This window comes from Erpetoichthys calabaricus, chromosome 3 (assembly GCF_900747795.2).
Source record: "Erpetoichthys calabaricus chromosome 3, fErpCal1.3, whole genome shotgun sequence".
NCBI classification, from domain to species: Eukaryota; Metazoa; Chordata; class Cladistia; order Polypteriformes; family Polypteridae; genus Erpetoichthys; species Erpetoichthys calabaricus.
Genome location: NC_041396.2, coordinates 247,577,774 through 247,600,482, shown reverse-complemented (window position 1 = coordinate 247,600,482; position 22,709 = coordinate 247,577,774). Strand labels below are relative to the sequence as shown.

Genomic DNA, 22,709 nt, shown 5'->3' with positions numbered 1-22,709 from the left:
ACTATTACATTTTTCTTGATGAGTGACATTAGATTGAATGGTCTAATCAAAACATGAAGCCTTCTATTTCCTATGTAAATGCTATTGCTGAAGATATTGCCTTTTAAAAAGTCTTTATGGATTATTTAATATTATTTGATAACTTTCATGCCAAAGAATATGCATTTTGGAAAGTAAATTGTGCTGCATAAATTCAAATTGATGTTTATATCAGTACCTCATTATGATCTTCAATGTAACGCAAAGCTCCCAGCTGGAGATTTCATACAAAGCATCAGTCATATGAGACTAAAAATAGTAATATGTAGGACCAAGAATTAATCTAAATGTTACATGTATCACTATATGATGGTCTAAACTCAGAAATTAAGAAAGTTTACACAGATATTTTCTGAAAAAGATTGTGCAGAACATAGAATCACAGAGAAAGTTGTAATTAAAGGGCACTCTAGGATGAGTGAGTAACAGGTTCATAAGAAACACACTTGTGTCTCTCAGTTTTTAAAAAAAACAAGAAAACTCTAATCTATTTATTAAACCCTGTAGGCATCACAGTTTTGTATTTAAATATCCAGTTAGCTTATATTCGTAAAAATAAATATTCCCATTCCACACACGTTGTTGAGTTTTTTATTTGATATAACGCATGATGTTTATCAGTGACGAAGAACTGTTTAGTTATTTAAACAAAAAGTCTTATGTATTGTATGTCTATTGTTTATGTTATGGTTTTGATAATCTGCAATTGTTTTTTCTTTCTTTCAAGAATTGCCATTTATTTAGCATTATGTCCTGAAGAAATGTCAATATTTATTCTTATGATTGACTTTTCATCAACTTTACAACTTGTCAGTAGAAACTACTTCTAAATTTACTGGTGCAGGTGATCCTAAAACATCTTGTATGTTTTTCATTCGTCATGGCTGGATCACCCTTGGAAGACCATCTTTGTTCATTCACATGTTTCATCAGTTTGGATGTGTCCTTCATTTTTTGAGTATCTGTGAACTCTGTTGCATGAAATGAAGACAAATTCGGTTAAGAGGACAGTATCATGGAGATTTTATTTATCTGTATTACCGTTTAGACAGTGCAACTTATCTTGGTCTTTTTGAGCTGTGTAATCATTTTATATATTTGTTTCCAAATACATTTGCCTTCTCATTCTGCAAAATCCCGTCGTGAACAACACAAGGCAAGTAACAGAATAAAAAAATACAATTTATGAGTGGAGTATTCCTTTAAATTTATTGCAGATATTTCTTGCATGATAATGCCTGTCTTGGTGTGATGTTTGGCAGTTTGTTTCTAAGTGTATTACTTGTGCTTGTTTTTTTTGACTGAAAGGTTTACAGTGTGGACTGGAGTCAGACTCGAGGAGAACAGTTAGTTGTATCTGGTTCTTGGGATCACACTGCTAAAGTGGTAAGTACCTGAAAACTCATTAAGCATGTTTTAATAAATCCAACTGGTAGCTTCTAAATTATTATGCATTTTATCATTTTGTAAACAGAAGAACATTTCAACAACAAAGGGTCAGCTGTGGAAATGTATGTCCTCTCCAGTGGATGGAATGGAGAGGCACATTAAACATGAAATTTATATAGAAGTCTTTTAAAATACATTTTCAACAATTTTAGCTATACAGTGTTCATTTTGTGAGTAGCTTACAGGGGCAAGGTGGAAGGGATGGAGGGCCACAGTAGATATGAACATGCTGCAGAAAACTACCTGATAGATACTGCGCACCATTTTAACTACCCAGTGTTCATTTTGCAAGGGGCCACAGCAGATTACCACTGAATGCTTTCTGTAAGTTTTTTGAAAACATCTGATCAGTTTTAATCTGCCATGATGAACTGTGCATGTAATATACAAGAAAAAGATATTTATAGGATAATGATACAATCTATTTAATCAAATATTTATGGACCTAACTGTATATTATATATACAGTGCATCTGGAAATTATTCACAGCACATCACTTTTTCCACATTTTGTTATGTTACAGCCTTATTCCAAAATGGATTAAATTAATTTTTTTCCTCAGAATTCTACACACAACATCACATAATCTGCACCAGCAGATTACGAAGTATGCAGCTAAAGTTATTGGGGCTGATGTAGATGGTGTGACTAGTGTGTGTCAGAGGGCAATGCTAAAGAAACTGGAAATCATCTCAACTGATGACAGACATCCATTACATGTAGAACTAAACTTCAGTAAATCAGGAAGGATAGTTGCTTTGAAAACCCACACAAATCGCTCCAGAAACTCCTTTCTTCCTAGTGCCATACGACTTTTCAATAAGAAATATCGGAGATAATGTTTAAGGTTTTGATATATATCCTGTAACCTTTTTTTGGTGTAAATATGTTTTATCTAACTGCCTTACCTTAACCTTTCTTATTTCTATTTCTATTTTCAGGCAAATTTCATGTTTTCTTGTGTAAACATGACTAAATAAAGAAACCTAAACCTATAATGACAACGTGAAAAAAGTTTACTTGAGGTTTTTGCAAATTTATTAAAAATAAAAAAACTGAGAAATCACATTTACATAAGTATTCACAGCCTTTGCTCAATACTTTGTCGATGCACCTTTGGCAGCAATTACAGCCTCATGTCTTTTTGAATATGATGCCACAAGCTTGGCACACCTATCCTTGGCCAGTTTTGCCCATTCTTCTTTGCAGCACCTCTCAAGCTCCATCAGGTTGGATGGGAAGCGTCTGTGCACAGCCATTTTAAGATCTCTCCAGAGATGTTCAATTGGATTCAAGTCTGGGCTCTGGCTGGGCCACTCAAGGACATTCACAGAGTTGTCCTGAAGCCACTCCTTTCATATCTTGGCTGTGTGCTTAGGGTTGTTGTCCTGCTGAAAGATGAACCGTCTCCCCAGTCTGAGGTCAAGAGCGCTCTTGAGCAGGTTTTCATCCAGGATGTCTCTGTACATTGCTGCAGTCATCTTTCCCTTTATCCTGACTAGTCTCCCAGTTCCTGCCACTGAAAAACATTCCCACAGCATGATGCTGCAACCACCATGTTTCACTGTAGGGATGGTATTGGCCTGGTGACGAACGGTGCCTGGTTTCCTCTAAACATGATGCCTGGCATTCACACCAAAGACTTCAATATTCGTCTCATCAGACCAGAGAATTTTCTTTCTCATGGTCTGAGAGTCCTTCAGGTGCCTTTTGGCAAACTACAGGCGGGCTGCCATATGCCTTTTACTAAGGAGTGGCTTCCGTCTGGTCACTCTACCATGCAGGCCTGATTGGTGGATGGCTGCAGAGATGGTTGTCCTTCTGGAAGGTTCTCCTCTCTTCACAGAGGACCTCTGGAGCTCTGACAGAGTGACCATCAGGTTCTTGGTCACCTCCTTGACTAAAGTCCTTCTCCCCCGATCGCTCAGTTTAGATGGCCGGCCAGCTCTAGGAAGAGTCCTGGTGGTTTCGAACTTCCACTTTCACTTACGGATGATGGAGGCCACTGTGCTCATTGGGACCTTCAAAGCAGCAGAAATGTTTCTGTAACCTTCCCCAGATTTGTGCCTCGAGACAATACTGTCTCGGAGGTCTACAGACAATTCCTTTGACTTCATGCTTGGTTTGTGCTCTGACATGAACTGTCAACTGTGTGACCTTATATAGACAGGTGTGTGCCTTTCCAAATCATGTCCAATCAACTGAATTTACCACAGGTGGACTCCAATTAAGCTGCAGAAACATCTCAAGGATGATCAGGGGAAACAGGATGCACCTGAGCTCAATTTTGAGCTTCATGGCAAAGGCTGTGAATACTTATGTGCTTTCTCAATTATTTTATTTTTAATAAATTTGCGAAAATCTCAAGTAAACTTTTTTCACGTTGTCATTATGGGGTGTTGTGTGTAGAATTCTGAGGAAAAAAATGAATTTAATCCATTTTGGAATAAGGCTGTAACATAACAAAATGTGGGAAAAGTGATGCGCTGTGAATACTTTCCGGATGCACTGTACATCTTTTTGCTCCGAAATATCACAGCTAAAAGAGAAGGTTGCAGGTAGGTGAGTGCTTGGGAATTATATAGATGCCAAGCTCCTCAAAACCTCTGTCAACAACTAATGCTTTTGAGACCATTCTAGTAGTCGTTGTTGCTTTTAAAATTCAAATGAACCTCATGGGGTAACACTTTTGTCCTGAATCCTCAGTTTCCTCAAACATATCATTGTTATTCTAATTGTGGATTCTATCAGTAGCTAAAGCATTCAAGGATGCACAATTTATTATTAGTATGTCTTCCTCTATTTGGATGTCTTTTATCCTGAAAGTCTCTAGTGATGTGATTGTTAAATTATCAAGAAATGATGGGTCATCTTACCCAAAAGTGTTACAAACTGTTACTGGATCATAATTGTTCCTATTATAACTGTTCCTGTTCCGAATCAGTAGTATATGGAAGGGTTTCCATGTTTTTATGAGTATATTGTCTTTTATCAAGATTGAGAAATTAAATTATCTGAACAGGTTAAGAATTCTCTCTCTCTCTCTCTCTCTCTCTCTCTCTCTCTCTCTCTCTCTCTCTCTCTCTCTCTCTCTCTCTCTCTCTCTCTCTCTCTCTCTCTCTCTCTCTCTCTCTCTCTCTCTCTCTCTCTCTCTCTCTCTCTCTCTCTCTCTCTCTCTCTCTCTCTCTCTCTCTCTCTGTTATGCTATCATGTCCTGATTTTGCCACTTTGATCTGTTTCCAAAGAGACATTGTTCTAGCAACAGTTTACTTTAAGAAGTCTGAAGGTTTCTGACACATATGTCATCTCATCAGACAAACACTACAGTGCTATCCTGGTCAATGGACTTACCTTCACTTCCATTAGATACTATCAATACCATTTGCAGAACACTTTGCCACTAGCCTCATTTTTCATCTGAGTGTAATGGCAGATCTCAAAATTCTTTCCAAAAACTCAACCTCCATGTGAAATGCAGTGCACTGATATACTGTATACTCATTTTAATTTTAGTGCACTGAAGTGCTGGTGGAGTATCCATAAGCAAGGGGATTAAGTTAAGGTTCTTCACAGACACTGGCTAATACATGCTGTACTCATGGACGTTATTCATAGTTTTCTTTTCCCCCAGTGCCCAGCTAAGAGTAGCTGCCAAATCACATGCTCTGTTATTCTTCAACTTGAGGAGCATTTTCCTATTTGATTGTTTTTCAATAAGTCTATTATTTTTGTAGTTTTAACCTCAGTACTTGAGTATTTGTCCTGTTTCCAACCAATTTATTGTACAATACTTTTGACATTATCATTATATAGCATTTGAGATGAATGGTGTTTACTTCTTTATTAAAGAGTAAAGCTTTTCATACAGCAGGCCCACAGCTGTGTTAAGTTGAGTTTTTTATAGCTTAAATTAAAGTCTTAGAACAGCTTACTGTTTCTCACTATCTTTTTATTTCCTTGGGCACCTGATTAGTATTTGACATTCCTTCTTACAAGTATGTACAGACTGCCTGTGTAGTTTCTGAAATATTTTTTCCTTTTTTGGTCATGTTTTCGTCAAGTGCCAAACTTCCTTGTTTTTCTAAGTTATGATCTATCTGAAGTTCTTCATTCCTTTTATGTTCTTGTTCAGAATCCTGATAAAGTAGTGACTTGAGGTAGGTAGCTTAAGAAAAGATAGGTTATGTAAACATGCTATTTTTAACATCAGTTGCTCTTAAAACTTTTATGTATTGTAATTTATTTTTTGGAACATGCAACTAGTCTTCCACATCAATCGGGGGAGATAAGACATGTTTAGCCATTTTTTACCTTACACTGTGCATATACTCAATGAGGTTCTCAGCAGCACAAATATATATATATCTGAAAGAAGATGTCATTAAAAAGAATGACCTCATATATGGTATTTCTTTTTTTTTCTGTAATGACATTCACATCATTTCCCAGAGGAATATGCTTTGACCAATACCATTCTGCTATTCTCCCAAAGTTGTCTAATGGATTTATGCCACTTAATGTTACCTTTACCCAATTCTGCAGTCACATGTTATAAGTTAGTAGCAGTAAAACTATGCAATGCACAATAACAGTGTGACATAAGAAATCATTATGTTCATTGAGGAGTTAAGCTGTTCAGTTGTAGGGAGTACATTAAAACAGACAAAAGTTAATTATATAGATCATAATACCTGAATGAAATTTCCATAAATAATTTGTATAAGTGCTGTTTTTTTCTCTTACTTCCTTCATGTCTCTTGTGCATTAAGCAAAAATAAGAACATCACCAGGTTAATATCCATTGGGAGATAGTAAAGTTTGCCATAACCTTAAACGTGTCCTCCAAAGCCAGACATTTCAATGCATAATGTTGCAAGATATTGTTATATGTTTATAAATTTACTAGCTCTGCCAACAGTAACAATAAGACTGATTTTTCAATAGAAAACAATTTTGTACTGTTATAAAAGAATTACTGAAGGCATATAATCCATTAAAGTGTATCTCTCAGAGGTACACACATATAGTCATTGTAATCTATATCAAGTCTAAGGGACCTGTTAACTACACATTTATCTTAATCTCACAGCATTGGTGCTGGCCTCTTTCTGCTTTGATGAATAAGACAGTTTACTCCCTAGCAAATAATGTTTATAAATGTCACCCTTTTAATTAATAATCTGTCCTTATAGCCCCCCAGTGGAAGCCATTAGCAATTGAATTTACATCATAAAAGTGTGTTCAAGCTCTCACTGCATTGCATGCACACAACATCTTGACTTGGGAAGCTATGTTAAAAAAAATAAAATCTCATGGTTGCCTTCAGATTTCATGCTTGACTATATTGGATAAAGTTTTTCCATTCGTAGCATGAATTGTAAGACAGCAATAATTCTAAAATAAAAGATCTGGAAGTTATGCGAGTCAACATTGATGACTGTGGGCTTACTTACCCTTTTGAATTAAGCTGAGTTACACATGTGAGTTAAGGAAGCCAAGACTGGAAAGCATGGAAAACGCACTCAGTCTTATGACCTGAAAATTAAGCATTATTTGGTTCTAAAAGGAAACAACCCTGAGTGATTTCTTTGTGACACTGTTTCAGCAAAATAATAAAGCTGCTTGTTTATACACAAACTGTTTAAATCAAGATTCTTGTCCTCACAACAATTAATTCATTGCAAAGATCTGTATCTGTTAGTCAACATGTTTCTGTACTTACTTTTAGTATTTTCATTTGTGAAAAGACCTACTTGAAGCTGTATATTTTGCCAAGTAATGTTGCCATACGCATGGCAAGCTTGAAAAGCCTTGGAAACAAGTCTGGAGTAACATACAGTCTGTAGAAATTAAGCAAAATTTCACTGGAGTTCAGTTTCTTTCAGTTCAAGACTTCTAGATAATTGTCCACATTAACAGCAAAAAGAAGATGAAAAATTGCAAAATCTCAGATTCAAATTCATGACTAAGGATGTCAACCTGAGCTACGTGTCTGGTTCAGTCCATACTTCTGTCTGCACACTGATCCTTAATATTGGGAGAATGAACAGGTTTTCCTTGTTGCAGTTGACTCTGATTATTGTATGTTTGAAGAATGGGTAAAAAAAATCAAAATGTAAAAAAGCTAGAAAACTATAACTGCACTCCTTTTCTGACTTGTTAATGAAATTTTTGAAAACACACACATTGCTTGTACTGTAGGTGCTGTTGTGATCCTTCTGCCAGTAGGTCCACTTTACTCTTTGACTCTTCAAATACACAGGTTGATGTTCAGAAATCATCTACTGGAAAACCTTTCTTTCCTAGTTTTAATCTTTCACTTTTGTAAATGGCGCTGTTTATACTAATTTGTGCACAAACCCAGAGTCACCCATTAAGTTCCACCTTAGGAGTGTCACTTACAACCAAATATGTCATTTACAAAATCAGCAATACAGAAACTCATATTATTTCAAAAACTCATATGCAAGGCAAAGGCTAGAAGTAAACATTTCAGCACTACACACTGTCCCTTTAAATATGGTAAAAGCTTGTTTTTTTTGGATGACACTGCTTTGTAACATGTTTACAACAGACAACTGTAGCATCATCTTGTTAAGAACACCAAACAAGGTCTGAAATATTAGATATTATCTATGAGAAGCTCATGTTGGTTTGCCTATCCCTCAGGAAACTGAGCCTTGTGGTTGTGCACTATGTGAAGTGCACTGTTTGAAATAAAGATTTATTGTATGGCCTTGTGTCTTGCAACATGGTACCCATATATAATGTTTGTACATTGAAGAATCATATGCATGAGTACTGCAAGAGACAGTAGGAATGTCCAGTGTCAAAAAAAACAGACAGAGAAAGAGCAAATATGCAATATTATGGAGTGCTGGGATGTAATGATGCACAGATCTCACAGTGTATAATAGATAGATAGATAGATGGGGAAATTCACAATATACCTTGGTTTCTGGTTCTTGATGTATTAACATATAGACATGTTTAATATGTTTCTTCACATCAGTGTTGTAAGTCATAAGAAAATAGTGTCCCCCATATGAGACTAGTGGGGAGAATCAATACTGTCACAATAATCATCCTTACCAAGCTTCTTTTTCTATTTCAGAGCTTCCCCATATACATTAACAAATCGTTCTTTAAGAAACTAGACTTAATTATAACCTTATTTGGGTGACTCTGCAAAAACCTAAAGCAGAAGGTGGCATGGCACTACCTAAGTTTCAATTGTATTACTGGGTGGCAAATGTGTAGGCCATAAAGACCTGGATATTAACAGAAATTGATAAATGAAAACATGCCAGGTCTGCGATAGCAACTAAAAATTGCTGTACATCTTTATATGCACTGCTTTGAGGACCAGTAAATACAAATTATTGGCAATATATAATCCAATTGCCCATCAATCACTCAGAATATGGAACCAATGCAGGGAGCACTATAAGGCTGAGAAGCTTTATCTTTTGCACCTATACATGACAGTCACCCTTTTGTATACTCTCAGGCCTAAACAGTTTTTAATCTTTGGAAAATGTCAAGAGATTAAAACATTTAGATAATTGTATATAGATAATATTTTTGCATGAACAATTACACTTCAAATTTAACATCCCATCAACACTATTTTTCCACTACTTTCAAATCACTAACTTTGCTAAAAGGAACCTAGCTAATTTTCCACACTTCCCATCCATTTCTATTACCAAAGAAATACTGATCAGTCTTGAAAACTCAGAGAGCACCCCAACAATATATAAGAACATATTAAAGTCACTTCCTTTCAAAGATCCTAGTGTATGGTGGGGAAAGGATCTTTTCCAGAAAAGAAAGATTCAGAAAAGAAGTGGAAGGCAGCCATGCATAGAATACACTGTAGCTCAGGGGTGGGCAAAGTCATTCTTGGATTGCCACAGTCGTTGCAGGATTTCTTAATAAGAAGCACTTATTGCTCAAGTGACACTTCTGCTTCATTTTAGTGGCCTCACTCATTAAGATTTTGAACGCTTATTGTTTATTTTAGTCTTAAACAGCTGTAGTCTTGGTTTTTAATTGCTCCTTATTTAGCAATAAGATGCAAATGACAAAAGAAACCAGCAGTTCTCCATATAACTTGTTTCCATTTACACCTGTGTATATTTATCATGCACTATTTGGTTTAATTAAGTACTTAGAAGGAAAGTGAAGAGAAAAAAAAGTTAAGGACTGAGAATAACTCATCCGGTTTTAGACTCCACACCTGTGTATATTTATCATGCACTATTTGGTTTAATTAAGTACTTAGAAGGAAAGTGAAGAGAAAAAAAAGTTAAGGACTGAGAATAACTCATCCGGTTTTAGACTTCAAATCATTTGGATGATAGCCATAGAAAGGAAAAAAAACATCTAGGATATGAGAATGACCTGACATGGCAGAGTTAAAGCACTAACAAGCTATGAAATAAAATTATTGCCAACAATTGTTTTCTAATCAAGCAATTGGGGTTGAAACAAAAACCTACAGCCACTGCGGCCCTCCAGGACTGACTTTACCCATCCCTGCTCTAGCTCCATATGTGCAAAGCATTCAATCATTCAACTTAAAATCTTTTAATGAGCACATTTATCTTGTTTAAAATTGTCCAAAGTGCATCTAGGGCAAGATTCAACCTGTGAATGTTGCAGTCGAGCTCCAGCATCACTGGGCCATATCTTTTGGGCGTGCACTAAATTAACATCATTCTGGACAAAAATCTTTGAATGCCTATCAGACAGCCTTGGTGTCCCAATCACTCATTATAATTTCAATATTACAATATTGGTCCTTCTGTTGCCCCTAATGGGAAATGCAGGTGACAATGATGTTGATTGTTTTAGCTTGAGCATGTGCTCGCAACTTTTAGATTCCAACTTGAAAATTCAGAGGCATGTGGAGACTAGGGAAAGCTGGCGTAAAGCAGAATCCTTTATATTGAATGTAAACAATCAAAGAGCTAGTTTATTAACCTTATATGTTAAACAAATTATTAGGTACCTTGAACATTTTTAATATTAAAAACAAATAAAAAATGCTGCATATTGAAGGGTATTGCTTAAAGCGTAATATATTTTTATTGCTGTGCATTCAATTGATGCAGACCTTATGCCAAATAGAATTGTGAAGAATTGAATTATGCCTTCATAAGAAGAGTATGCAACAAGTAACACTTATTAGAGGTATTGTTGCAAGGTTGACAGCAATGAAAATTTCTTTATTCTTTGTATTTTGCATTTTCTAAGCTATACTGTAATAATGGTGAATTATACTTGTTCCATTAAGTTGAAAGCACCCACTTAAATTTGCTTGGTACTTCTACTGTACATTTTACATAACATTTTCAATAAATGTTATGTTTTTGATAAATGTGAACTAAGTAATGGATTATTTGAGATCTGAAAGTTACATCTCCTTCATGAAATCATATCAAATGTAAATTATTTCTAAAACTCTTCAACAAAAATTACTTATTTTGTGACACCAAGTTGTTTCAGTAAATGTGTGCCCAAGCACAGATACATCTGTTAATTTATTGGTTCAGCGAGCTTTTAGTTGAATTCCACATTGAAATATTAAAATGATGTTTAATGTTTATATTGTGTTGACCTGTAGAGATGAAAATGCTGGAAAGCGTGGTATTCTTTATGTTACTATAATGAGTTACAGCTGCATAAACACAATAAACCTGTTTTAATCAGCTTGCTTGTTTTCTGACTTTAATTTAGTCATACATAGTCAAAGGCACTCTTTTAAATGATAAACTACTCAAATCTTAGGATTGTGTATTTTGAAAAGGCAGAGGGTTGAATATTATTTGCAAAATAAACCCATATTTAGTTTTTAAAGGTGTGTGTTTCTTTTTGCTGTGCTCTTTTTCAAGAGCAGGGTTACTGCTGCTCCTCTTTTGGAGAAGTTGATTTTTAAAGCATCTCAGTTTTCTGCCTCTAATTGAGTAAATTATTGACATTGACATCAGTTAATCTTGTTTTCAGTGGGACCCTGCAATAAACAGATCCATATGCACTTTTCAAGGTCATGAAGGTGTAATTTACAGCACTGTTTGGTCTCCTCATGTTCCAGGTTGTTTTGCATCTGCATCTGGTAAGCTGCCTTACAATTTGCTCATGTTATTTAACTTAGTACACTCTTCATTTGCTGTCCAGATTACCAAGATTCTTCTTTTGTATACCTCTTGATCATTCAGTGGATAAAAAGTTGGATTTTTGACCTTGTCAAAGTCTAAGGTCTATGTTGTGTACTCTCTTTTTATGATCCCACCTGTGTGTTCCTCTGGGCACATGCTGATAAGTAGATAGGCTTTAATTCCCTGGTGATGCTTAAATATTTTATATTGGCGACTGAAGTTTTTATTTTTATTTTTTTTATCATTTATTGTTTAAAAATGGACACTTGAGGAACTCTCGGATGACACTAGCCACAAATTAACTAACTTAACAGCATATATGCCTATTGCAATAAACTGCATATACAAAATAAATCCTGTGGTTCTTTATCCCTCACAAGTTTTATCATGTCATCAAAAATGAAGGTAACAAAAATGTTCAAAATGGAAGTAAACTAAGTATATTGATCAATATACTGGCAGCCAGACTTAATAAGTGTAGACATGCCTTTTCATCTTTGACAATTTTAATGTTTTGTGTTTTTTTTTCTTTATTGCCCTTTTGTCCCAGATCTTTAAACAGTAGCTTGGCTTTCAATATACCCAGATATTTAAAGTCCAAAGCCAACTATCAAAACCATAAAAATCACGTTATTTCACGCAAATCTTCCCTTTTAGCCACTGACATTCCCCAAAGAGCAGAAAACAAGGTGTATCTATTTAATGACATTGTCAGCTTTTTCCATTCCATGTGCAATATTTTTGTCTTTGTGCAGAACTTCTTCTTTATATTTGGTGATAGAATACAGTTTGGTAAGGACAAGATTGAACCTGATCCAGGCAGACTTAACCTGGACCTAGACCAAGTTCAAAAATATTTTCCTGTTTTTAGGTGTGACATTTCTTACCCTTTCACTGGCAAGTTATTATTTTACTTTTAATTGTATATGTAGTAATGTAGCATTTTTGCTTTACATTTCTCATACAGAGTATTTGACTCATATAGTACATTTTAGCATGACAGTAAAGATTACTTTTATTGTAGTTTTAACTCCGCCACATATTTTACTCTTGTTTGTGTTACCCTTTATACCATGTTTGTCTTAACTGGGGAAAGCCTGGGAAATACTTTTTTTCCATTTATTTTCAGAATTATAGAGGAAAACAATACTCTTTAAAATATAGGTGATACAGTGGATTATGAAAACATTCAAACTCCTTTATTTTTAACACACTTTATTGTGTTGTAGATTTAATTGGTTTAAATGGTTACATTTATCATTTTTGACCATCAATCTGCACTCAGTAACTCATAATGATAAAGTGAAAACATGTTTTTATAAAGGTTTAGAAACTTACTGCAATGGTAGTAAGAGAGACACTGCTAAAGTTGAAAAATAAGAAAAGAGGCTTGCCTAGGCAGGGAACCATCACCAGTCTGAATGTACTCTGAAATTAAAGCATAGAACAAAAAAAAAAAAAAAGTAAAAACAGTTGGAGAAATGAATGCTGCACAAATCTTAAACTGTGCATGAAGCTTTTGTCCTATTGAGACACCTATCCCGCAAGCTGTTGACTCTCCGGAACATATCATCAGATTCTGTTGTGGCTTTGGGCCTGTTCTGTCTGTTTCCAAGTTCCTGGTGTAGGAAACTGTACTCACTGACACCAAGGCATTCTTTTCAACTTCTCATAAGGAAAGAGCTACACTTACAAGGGTTTTATAACTGTGTCTGTCTTTCTTTTTTTGAGCCAGTACACAGTTGTTCTGGCATTGTGCTTTGATCCATTGCTCCTCTGAAACACAAACTTCTTCTCTAGTTTCAGTTTTCTGGCAGAGGGATGCATGAATTATTTGTATTGCATATTATTCCTTTCCTTTCAAATAATCCTGATATGATTGTCAGTCCACTGCTTATACTTTACAGCAGGGAATGATGTGACCTGGATGGTGCACAATGTTTACTTTTTACCACACACACGGCTTCATATTCACATTGTAAAGCTCCACTTCATTCTCATTAGACCACAAGGCCTTCTGTCTCAAATTGGCAGTACACAAAAACAAACAGTGCCCCTCTGTAATCACAGATTGGCTGGGTGTCATAGGATAAGTTCCCTGTGAAGTGGGCTACTGGGCACCAATCTATAACCATTAGTGTTCTATACTCTGTTCTGTTCTGTTCTATTCTATTCAATTCTGTTTTCTACTCTGTTCTGTTTTTCATTGTGCCCTAAAGCAGATTGTCATCATGTCCAGATTTGTTTTTTGCTTTTTATCTGAAGCTTCTGTCATGGGAACCACTGCTCCACCACGCGTTTCTATCATCTTTTCATTTTGATTGTGACTTCTCAAAACCTTACAAGGTGTTGAGAAAACTTGCACTACTGAATTTTGTATTCAGAGACAGAAACAAAGGTCAACTTTAGAAGACCCCTACCTCACAGCAGAGATGTTTGAGAAGCTGAGTGACAGTGAAGTAATTAAAGCATATAGTGAAAGGTCTCAGTTAAACTTAATCAGTCTTCACTCTATGCAAAATTACTTTCTGTGTACAAAAGTGCAAGTAGTACAATATTTGCCCTCATACGTCTTTGCAAACTGTTAATTTCACAGTGTATTGCCACCTGTGGAGTGAGCTCTTCTTCAACAAAGTGCTAAAATAATCTCTTTAGCAATACAGTCTGCACTAAGAAAGAACAAGACCAGTCACAGAGAAGTGGTCAGGCTCTTGTCTAAATGTAATCTGTAGAGGACGTCATTAGTTGGTGCTCTGCAGTGAAGTACTCCTCCCACTTTTCTGTATCACCAGAAACAGACACCAGTTAGTTTCCAGCCTAGGAAGGTTTGCTAATTCCTTGCAGAAGACATTCACATATTTAGTTCTGCAGTATTTCACAAGACATATTTATGTCAGAACTACAAAGACATTTAATTTGGTTGTAGACCTGTAGTGTAGTGTGTTTGTAATCATTTTTGCTTTCATGTTAAGCTACATTTCCATCCAACAGAGTAATGCTGGAAGTAGGCGTCAAACATGGCATTGTAGGGCAAAGACAATAAGTACATAAAATATAGGGTGAGTTTGTAAGGAGTCTTGTTAATATTACTATTTTTTTTGATTGTCTTTTGGTTTGTGTATTGGGACTAGTTCACATTGGATCACCATTCTTGGAAAATCCCTTTTTTTGTTTTTGAGCATTTTGTTATACAACATTTTTTTCTATTTTGTGAATATGTTTCTTCATTCATAAAGATTCAACATCGCCCTTTTGTTCACAAGCCAGAAGTCACACTCTCCCATTTAGGGCATTTTTGGTATATTTGTGGAGCTTTTGTTGTGTATTAAACTTTTAAAGTCAGCTCCTCATTCTGCAGGTAGGAATCGGGACCAGCTATCTCTGGGTGAGCCTTGTCTGTGCAGGGTGGTGGTGCCCCTGGCCTGCTTTGTGGAGCACTTTGGTGAGCTCACTCCCCTTTTTTGAAATATTCAAGACTCCTGAACAGAACACCGACATTCACAATACAAAGTAATAGAAATTAAATAGCCTCAAAGCATGGCTAAGTTCACTCAGTGAAGTCTCTAATGGTTATAGTGGGAAGTAAAAAGGCCATGGAGGAGAGTGGGGAGAAAACCTCTAGCCAAAGGAATGCAGGAGAAAGTGAACCACTACAGATTCTGAAGCCAAAAGACTATCTAATCTTCATTTGGCATTTTACAATATGTACATTTGAGAAGATTGATCATTATTGTACAAAGCACAAGCAAAACACACACAGTAAATCATGAAAAACGGCAACGGATGAAATGTAATGATGAAAATAGATAGTCCAGAGATCTGCATGTTGAATGGGAATGTAAAGATAGTCCTACCGCTAGTTCATGAAATGGTGAAGATGGGTGGACGGGTTCAGGAGCACTCCTTTCTTTGCAGGATGGCCATGAATCCACTTACAGTCCTCATGTACACAGGCAGATGGCAGACAATCCAGATGCCAACCACAAAATGATCCAGGACAAAATTAATAAGTATAGGTAACCCAACAGAAGGCAGACAGACAGGAACTTGTAACACAAATTCCAAAAACTTTTTTTTGCTTTTGGTCACCGGCCCCCTTTTTAAAAGCCGTGCTGACATCGTTTGACCCCAACAGCCCCAGCACCCTCAGCAGAAGACCAATCAGAGCCACTGCAGGTACTGCTGGGAGTTGCAGTTTCAAATTCTATTGGCTATTTTCACCATCCCAAGCCGCGTTTTCCTCTACAGTTGCTTCCTGTTCTCCCTACAGTGCAGTATTGCCACGATAAAAGCCATAAAAATTGCGGAGGATATTTGCAGTTTCCGCTAACAATTATTAGATAGGTTATAAGGAAAAATTCGCGAATGACTGAGGCCATGAACTCTGAACCGCGACTTTGTGGGGGGTCTACTGTATTCCAAATAATTATGTACTGTATTATTTACCCTGTACAACTCCAGATCTCACAGGCAGATAAGCAGCCTTGGCTTGAGCTGGGAGAACTTTTTGCCTGAGTTGAGGTCCGTCTTTTGGGGGTCCGTCTCTTGACAGCAGGCGGCTTGCTGCTTCTGCTGATTGACGCATTTACAACAGAAAAGACGCTGATGGAGAGGTGCGAAGGAATTTAAGGTGGGCCGGGATTATGAGTTTTTTCCACAGGCTTCAGGGATTCTAGTGTTAATAACAGGTTGCACTATCTTTAGATTAAGTTACTGCAACCGCAAGATTCAATCTCAATCTTTCACATTACAGTGGGGGGATTTTAGCCCAGTCTTTTTATGGAACTGCTTTAATTCATAAGCATTGTTAAACTGTCCTACCAAAGTATCTGTGTTGGTTTTAAAACTATGACTTTGACTCCCCCAAAAAAGCTTGAAAATCTCCTGGGGGCTTCCGGGCAGTTGAGAGACAAGCATTTATGTTATTCTTGGATAGCAATGGTTTCCACCTTGCTACTATCCAGTGAAGCACATTTTTTCCCAGTGCCATTCTGGTTGTGGAGTCATAAACACAAACCTTGGCTGAGGTGAGAGACTCTGTAATTCTTTTGATACATTCTTAGGATTCTTTATAACTTCCCAAATGATTTACCATTGTTTTCTTAGAGTAATTATTGCAGGCCAACCAATCCTGTGATGTTTTATTTCTTATCTCTTCATATTTTTTTACTCTTGGCATTGTGCAGTTATTAATGTTTTATAACAAATTGCTGATTTTCTGTTGTATTTCCATTTTAGAGTCCTAAAAATATTCACTGGTTGTTTTGCTGCTTTATTAAAGAAGCAACAGCCATATGAAAAATCAACAAGCATTTATGTTTTGGACACATTTTAAATAATCTGTGTAATGGCATCCTTATAAATGCCAGTGGTATTTGAGACACCATGAACATACAGTGCAGGATTGAAAATCTCCATTTGAAATGGAATTAAAATTGGATGGTAAAGACACAAGCACTATAGATGTTAAAAATAAACAGTGGTGGGCTTGGTTGGAGGAAATGCAAGGTGAAGAACAAAGCTTTAGTACTTGATGTTACAAATGAAACTAACTTGTTTATACAAGTGTGTAAATTTTGGAGTTGCCATTTGCGGCCCTCATACTTTATTGCATTAATGAAAATTTATGATCTGGCTTTTGGGAGATTGCTGTTGATTTGCTACTTGGTTCTGTGATGCCAAGGATACTTGCAACTGTGCACATCTTCCTTTTCCTGGGACATCGATAGTCATAACCGATGATAGACTAGGATGAAAGAGAACATAAACAAGAAGTTAATGATGCTAAAGTGTAAAAGTGTTTCTACTCCAACAATCACAGTGTCCAAAAAGTGCAGTGCAGGCAAATGTCGCCAGGAGCAAAAAAGCTGCCTCTGCATCTGTGCCAGTGTACTGTATGTAACCAAAAAATATATTGCCACATTTATTTAAGAAATGTGATCTGTCATTCACAATAAGTCAGCAACTAGTTGACATGTGCTATCATTTTAACTAAAATGCACTTTCCAGACTGACTGTTTAGATCAGCTGCTGCATTTTTTATAATCCTAAAAGAGTGAGGAAGTAATTGACTGTGTGCTTCTTGTGTTCAAAAGCATAAATGTTACTTTATTTTCCAGTTATTTTCCTCTCTTAATTTGATTAGTCCTTACCTGCCTGTAATCTCTGCTGTAATTCTTTTCTTCATTCTTGTTGCACTTTCATTAATATTCATGGCTGTGAAGGGAAAAGGAAGTACTTTAAAGTTGTTAAATGTTTACAAATGTAGTTAACTTGAAATATTTATTTTTCATTTTAGTTATTGCACTCGTTAAATATTTGTCATAGTAAAAGGAGGCACTTGAAATTTACTCATTGGATGTGTTAATTGAAATATGAGAAAAAAGGAAGTACTTAAAATATGTCTGTTTACATTTTTACAGCATATGATATAGAAGTTAAGAACAAATTATTCCTCATGCATTTATCTTGTAATTAAATGTATGAAATTGCTAGATTTTCCAATTTCAACATTAGTTTAAAAAATATAATACAGTAAACTTGCAACAGTTTTACTGTATATTAACATTTTGCATGATAAAGCATATGCTTTGCCTTTGTTTGCCTATTTATTTGTTACAGATTATAAGAAAGATCAAAGTTTAACTGATAGCAATTAGCCAAGGACAGACTCCACAGAAACAGCGGCCAGGATGAGAAATAAACCTTGATGCATAGACTGGTGTGACAGCTGAACTCTACACTCTTCCACCATACCACACAGTTCTGGTACAATAACTCCAAATTTCAATGTTGTTATCCTATTCACACTTTCCCATAGAACTATTTGTATGGGTGATTAAATATTTCTGACTTTCTTCTCCATTGTTGTCTTAAGTACAATAAAGTTGTGAAATAGTAATAATAATAATAATTTTATGCAGCAAAATTTCTTGGAATGTTTAGCTCTATGAGAATGTCAGTATGAAGCACAGTGAAATGTATGTGGCCATATATCTAGTTATAACATATGTGGAAAGGCTACAGCTACTGATACATTCATGTTTATGAATTTAACTAGACTTCTGTATGGAAAAGATAGAAATGAAGCTATAAAATGTAAGATCATAAGAGACTAACCATGCAGATTATAGGTTTTTAGTTACTGCTTCTTTACTGTAAAATGACATACAGTAATTAATAAGATTAATTACATTGTCATCTTCCTATAAAAAGTTAACAAACGCTACCAGTTAATTTGAAGCTTACTTGTTTGGTTATTACTCTCTTGTAGTATGTAGAAAAATGAGATAAACTCATTTTCTACTTTTCTGTGTTATAAGAAGCTTAGCAATTGCATAGAGAGATCCTCAAATTATCAACCACTTCTTGTCACTAGTGTTAACCTCTGCATGTTCTCATTGCTTCTCCTTTCTCTCATGAGTTAGTGCTTTTTGTTTTAACATTGGGCTGCACACATACCAGCAAAGTTGATCCTCAGATCATTGGACATGCTCAGCTAGAGTGATTTTGAGTAAATTTTAATTATAGAGAAGAATTACATGTGTTGCTTGTATATGAATTACTTTTTGTGTTATAAATTTATATTTATAGGTTAATTATTTGTACTTTAAAGTTGTATGGTTCTTTGTTAAAGTTTCATGCAACATTTTACTTAGGTGCCTACCAAAATTCCTTAATTCAATCAAAGCTTATTACTAAATAGATTTTTGGTCCCAAGGGGACATTTAGCCTTTACAGAAGCTCACAAATATTATAAGAAACTACAACATTTTACCTGAAATACAGACCAGAATTACAAAACATTAGAAAAAAATACATGACTTTGCTGGTGATATGAGATCAATCACTGGGAGACATTGTAAAGTCATTATTGGTGTTAGGATGAAGGACCCCCAGTAGTATGTCAACACACTTCTGTTGCATAATCCATTGGCTAAAAGCCCCTAATTATAATGTGTCACAGAGAGCATTGTTCATAATGGCCATCATTATTTGTCTCACTTTTTTCTTTCTCTTCTAAAGGATGTCATTACTCACGTTAAAGAATCTACTTTGCCCTTTTTATATAGTTCCTTTGTGTTACCAGACCAATCCAGCTTGTTACTGATGTGGACCCCAAAATTTTAATAGCATTGACTGGACATAGAGTCCCTGGTGTGGAAAAACTCAATAAGCAATTCCTTGGTTTTGCTGATTTAAGTTTGCACCAAAAAATCAAAAAACTCTTATCTCACAAAAACCCAATGCATCCTGTTACTGCAGCATCATCCGAGAATTTCTGCAAGTAACATGACCTGGTATTATATTTATAGTTTGTGGTGTACAGGAGGAACAGAAAAGGAGAGGGGGCTGTCCCTTGTGGTGCTCCAGTGCATCCACATCAGAGACAGAGTTCTTGAGCTTCACAAAGTGTGGTCTGCTGGACAGATAGTCCATTATCCATGACACCATAGACTTATCCACCTCATCTCTTGCTCACGACAGCTCTGCCTTTTCAGCTCTGAGCACCTCCTGGAGCACCATCAACCCACCGCACTACTCCTTATAAACTGTTCAGCAGGACGAGTCGCCCAACTTGTCTTCCTTCATTTACCTTCTCCCCAACTCAGCAATCAAATCGCCTTCACTTTCTTTGATTTGTTTCTATTCCATTCTCTTTCAATCCTCCTCCTGTCCTGCTCAGACTCTTTTATCTACCTGTTGGCATGGCATCCTAATTGCAGTCAGCAGAGTGCCAATGTGAAACAGCTGACCAATTAAACAACCACTGCGCCGCACCAAACACCTCTTGTCTGCCCTGCTCCTTAGCCATGCATGAACCCATAGGGCCTGAGTTGCACTGTTTTTATTTATTTGTTTAATTATTTTTGTTTTAAAACATGCACCCCTATAGACCTGTATCTCATGACAGTCAGTCATCATGATTCATGTTTTTGTGATATTTTTGTGATATATCTCTTGGTTGTTAGCACAGTGTAAAAGTCAAAAGTGGAAACTTGCAGGTGATAACTGGTTGTTTTTTAATTTATTTTCTAGCTCCTGCTACTTTCTTGATAAACTGTTTTTTTATTCAACTGGTGACAGTGCCTCTAGATGGAATACGGCACCCCTTTTTCTTTTAACTGTTTCAATTAGAACATGTCATATTGTATACTTGTACATGCTCAGTATGAGATTTCCTATGAGTGTCAGTCATTACAGGTTTTCCTTGCTAATGCTGCCAATGTTGTAGGAGGCTGGAGTCCAGCATTGCAGATGGCATTTCTTTTTTATGTGGTACTGTTTTGTAGATACACTGCCTTTGTATTTCAGCACATTATTGCACACTTAGCAGGCTTTGTCGCTATTACCCTTGAAATGCTACCAGACTAAGCTTGCATGATTCATTTTAGCTGTTCTGTTTCTGAGTGTCAAACAATCTTACATGTAACAACAACAACAACATTTATTTATATAGCACATTTTCATACAAAAAAGTAGTTCAAAGTGCTTTACATAATGAAGAAAAGAAAAATAAAAGACAAAGTAAGAAATTAAAATAAGACAACATTAGTTAACATAGAATAAGAATGTAGTTTAGATACTGCTGTTGCATGACTATGTAAATTAACAACTTTTCTGAAAATAAGTGTATTAAGCCTGGAATTTCTGCAAGGCAATTAAATGACCCAAGGTAAATTTACATTAATCACATAAGTGGTAATAATAATAAGTTTAAACTCTTAATGAACGATTATTTAACAACAGGAAATTTATTTTAATTGTAAAAATTGTTAAAATACAAAGTAAACATGGTTATGGATCTTAAAAGTGTGTTACATTTAAGTAGACATCACTTTTAGATTATGTATTGGTGCATTTTTAATGAACCCTTACTTTCTGGTTCAATACATTAATTGCAGCATATTCAAAGTCATATTAGCCAAAATGATGGGGGTATTCTTTGTGTTCATTTTACAAGGTCCCAGATTGACTTTTAAGGTTACTTTAAACGATATGCATCAGTTTCTATTTTCTACCTTATTTCTAAATACGTGATAACTAACAGGTACATCAGACCATAACTTTGAGGATGGATGTTTATACAGAAAATATGTACACAGTAATCACATTTCCATCTCGGAGCACAATGAACAGCTACAGAATGGTAAACTGCTCTTGTTTGCTTATCTGCTGCTCACACAGGGTCTGACGTTAAACAACTTAATTTCAAATTATGTATTTGTTGGACCTGTTTTCCTAGGCTAGTGCTATCTCTGTTATCTGTCATCATGGAAAGCTATTGAAAGAGCCCTTGGCTGCTAATGGTCAGGAAAAGTTGCAACACTCCGTTGTGTGATGTCAACAGGAGTTTATCCTCAGATAAGATGTGCAAAAACTAATATGAGACCTGACGTGTTAGTCAAAAGGCTGATAAATATCTGGCTCAAAAAGAAAGAGCAATTGAGTGGAAAATGTGATTAAAGAAATGTCATAAATAATAAAAACGTTTTGTCAAGAGAGCAGTAATGATCCACTTGCTTTGAATACTGTCTAGTATTTGTCTATAATTATAGGTGGGTCAGCAGCATTGTACACATGAATGCACAGTTAAAAATCAGGTTGACAGCATGTCAAAAAGTTCATTATGTTTCAAGTTTAATTTATTTTAATGTTAGTGGTCTTATGGGACTAGATCTGTCAAACAAGAGATTTGTGTTTGAAGTAAATGCCAAAGAGGCATTGTGTTGTTTGTAAAGCATTTCCAAGCTTTGTAAAGATTGCTTCAGTATTCAGTCTTTATTTTAGTGTTACTCCATTTAGAATGTTAATTCTAAACTCATTAACAAATAGATATTAATAATATGATTAAAGCAAACTATAAAACAAACAGGTGAATATAACATGCAGGTAAAATACTATATATATGATTTTTTACAGTTACATTTATTAACCTTAATAATTTAACTAAACCATAATACATATATTTCAGCAAAGACTAGGGGACAATTAAACTGAAAAGAAAGAAAAAACCTGCACACTGTGACTCAGTGGTGCTCATGGTCATTAAGATA

General features: G+C 35.7%; 1 protein-coding gene across 1 annotated transcript in view; it reads left to right on the top strand.

Annotated features, from left to right (window-relative positions):
- pex7 (peroxisomal biogenesis factor 7) overlaps nt 1-22,709 on the top strand; it is a 192,307-nt gene that overhangs the window by 41,529 nt on the left and 128,069 nt on the right. Inside the window, exons 4-5 of the mRNA XM_028797947.2 lie at nt 1,348-1,425; nt 11,501-11,609. Of these exons, the coding sequence (XP_028653780.1) occupies nt 1,348-1,425; nt 11,501-11,609 (187 nt within the window). The remainder of the gene's footprint in view (nt 1-1,347; nt 1,426-11,500; nt 11,610-22,709) is intronic.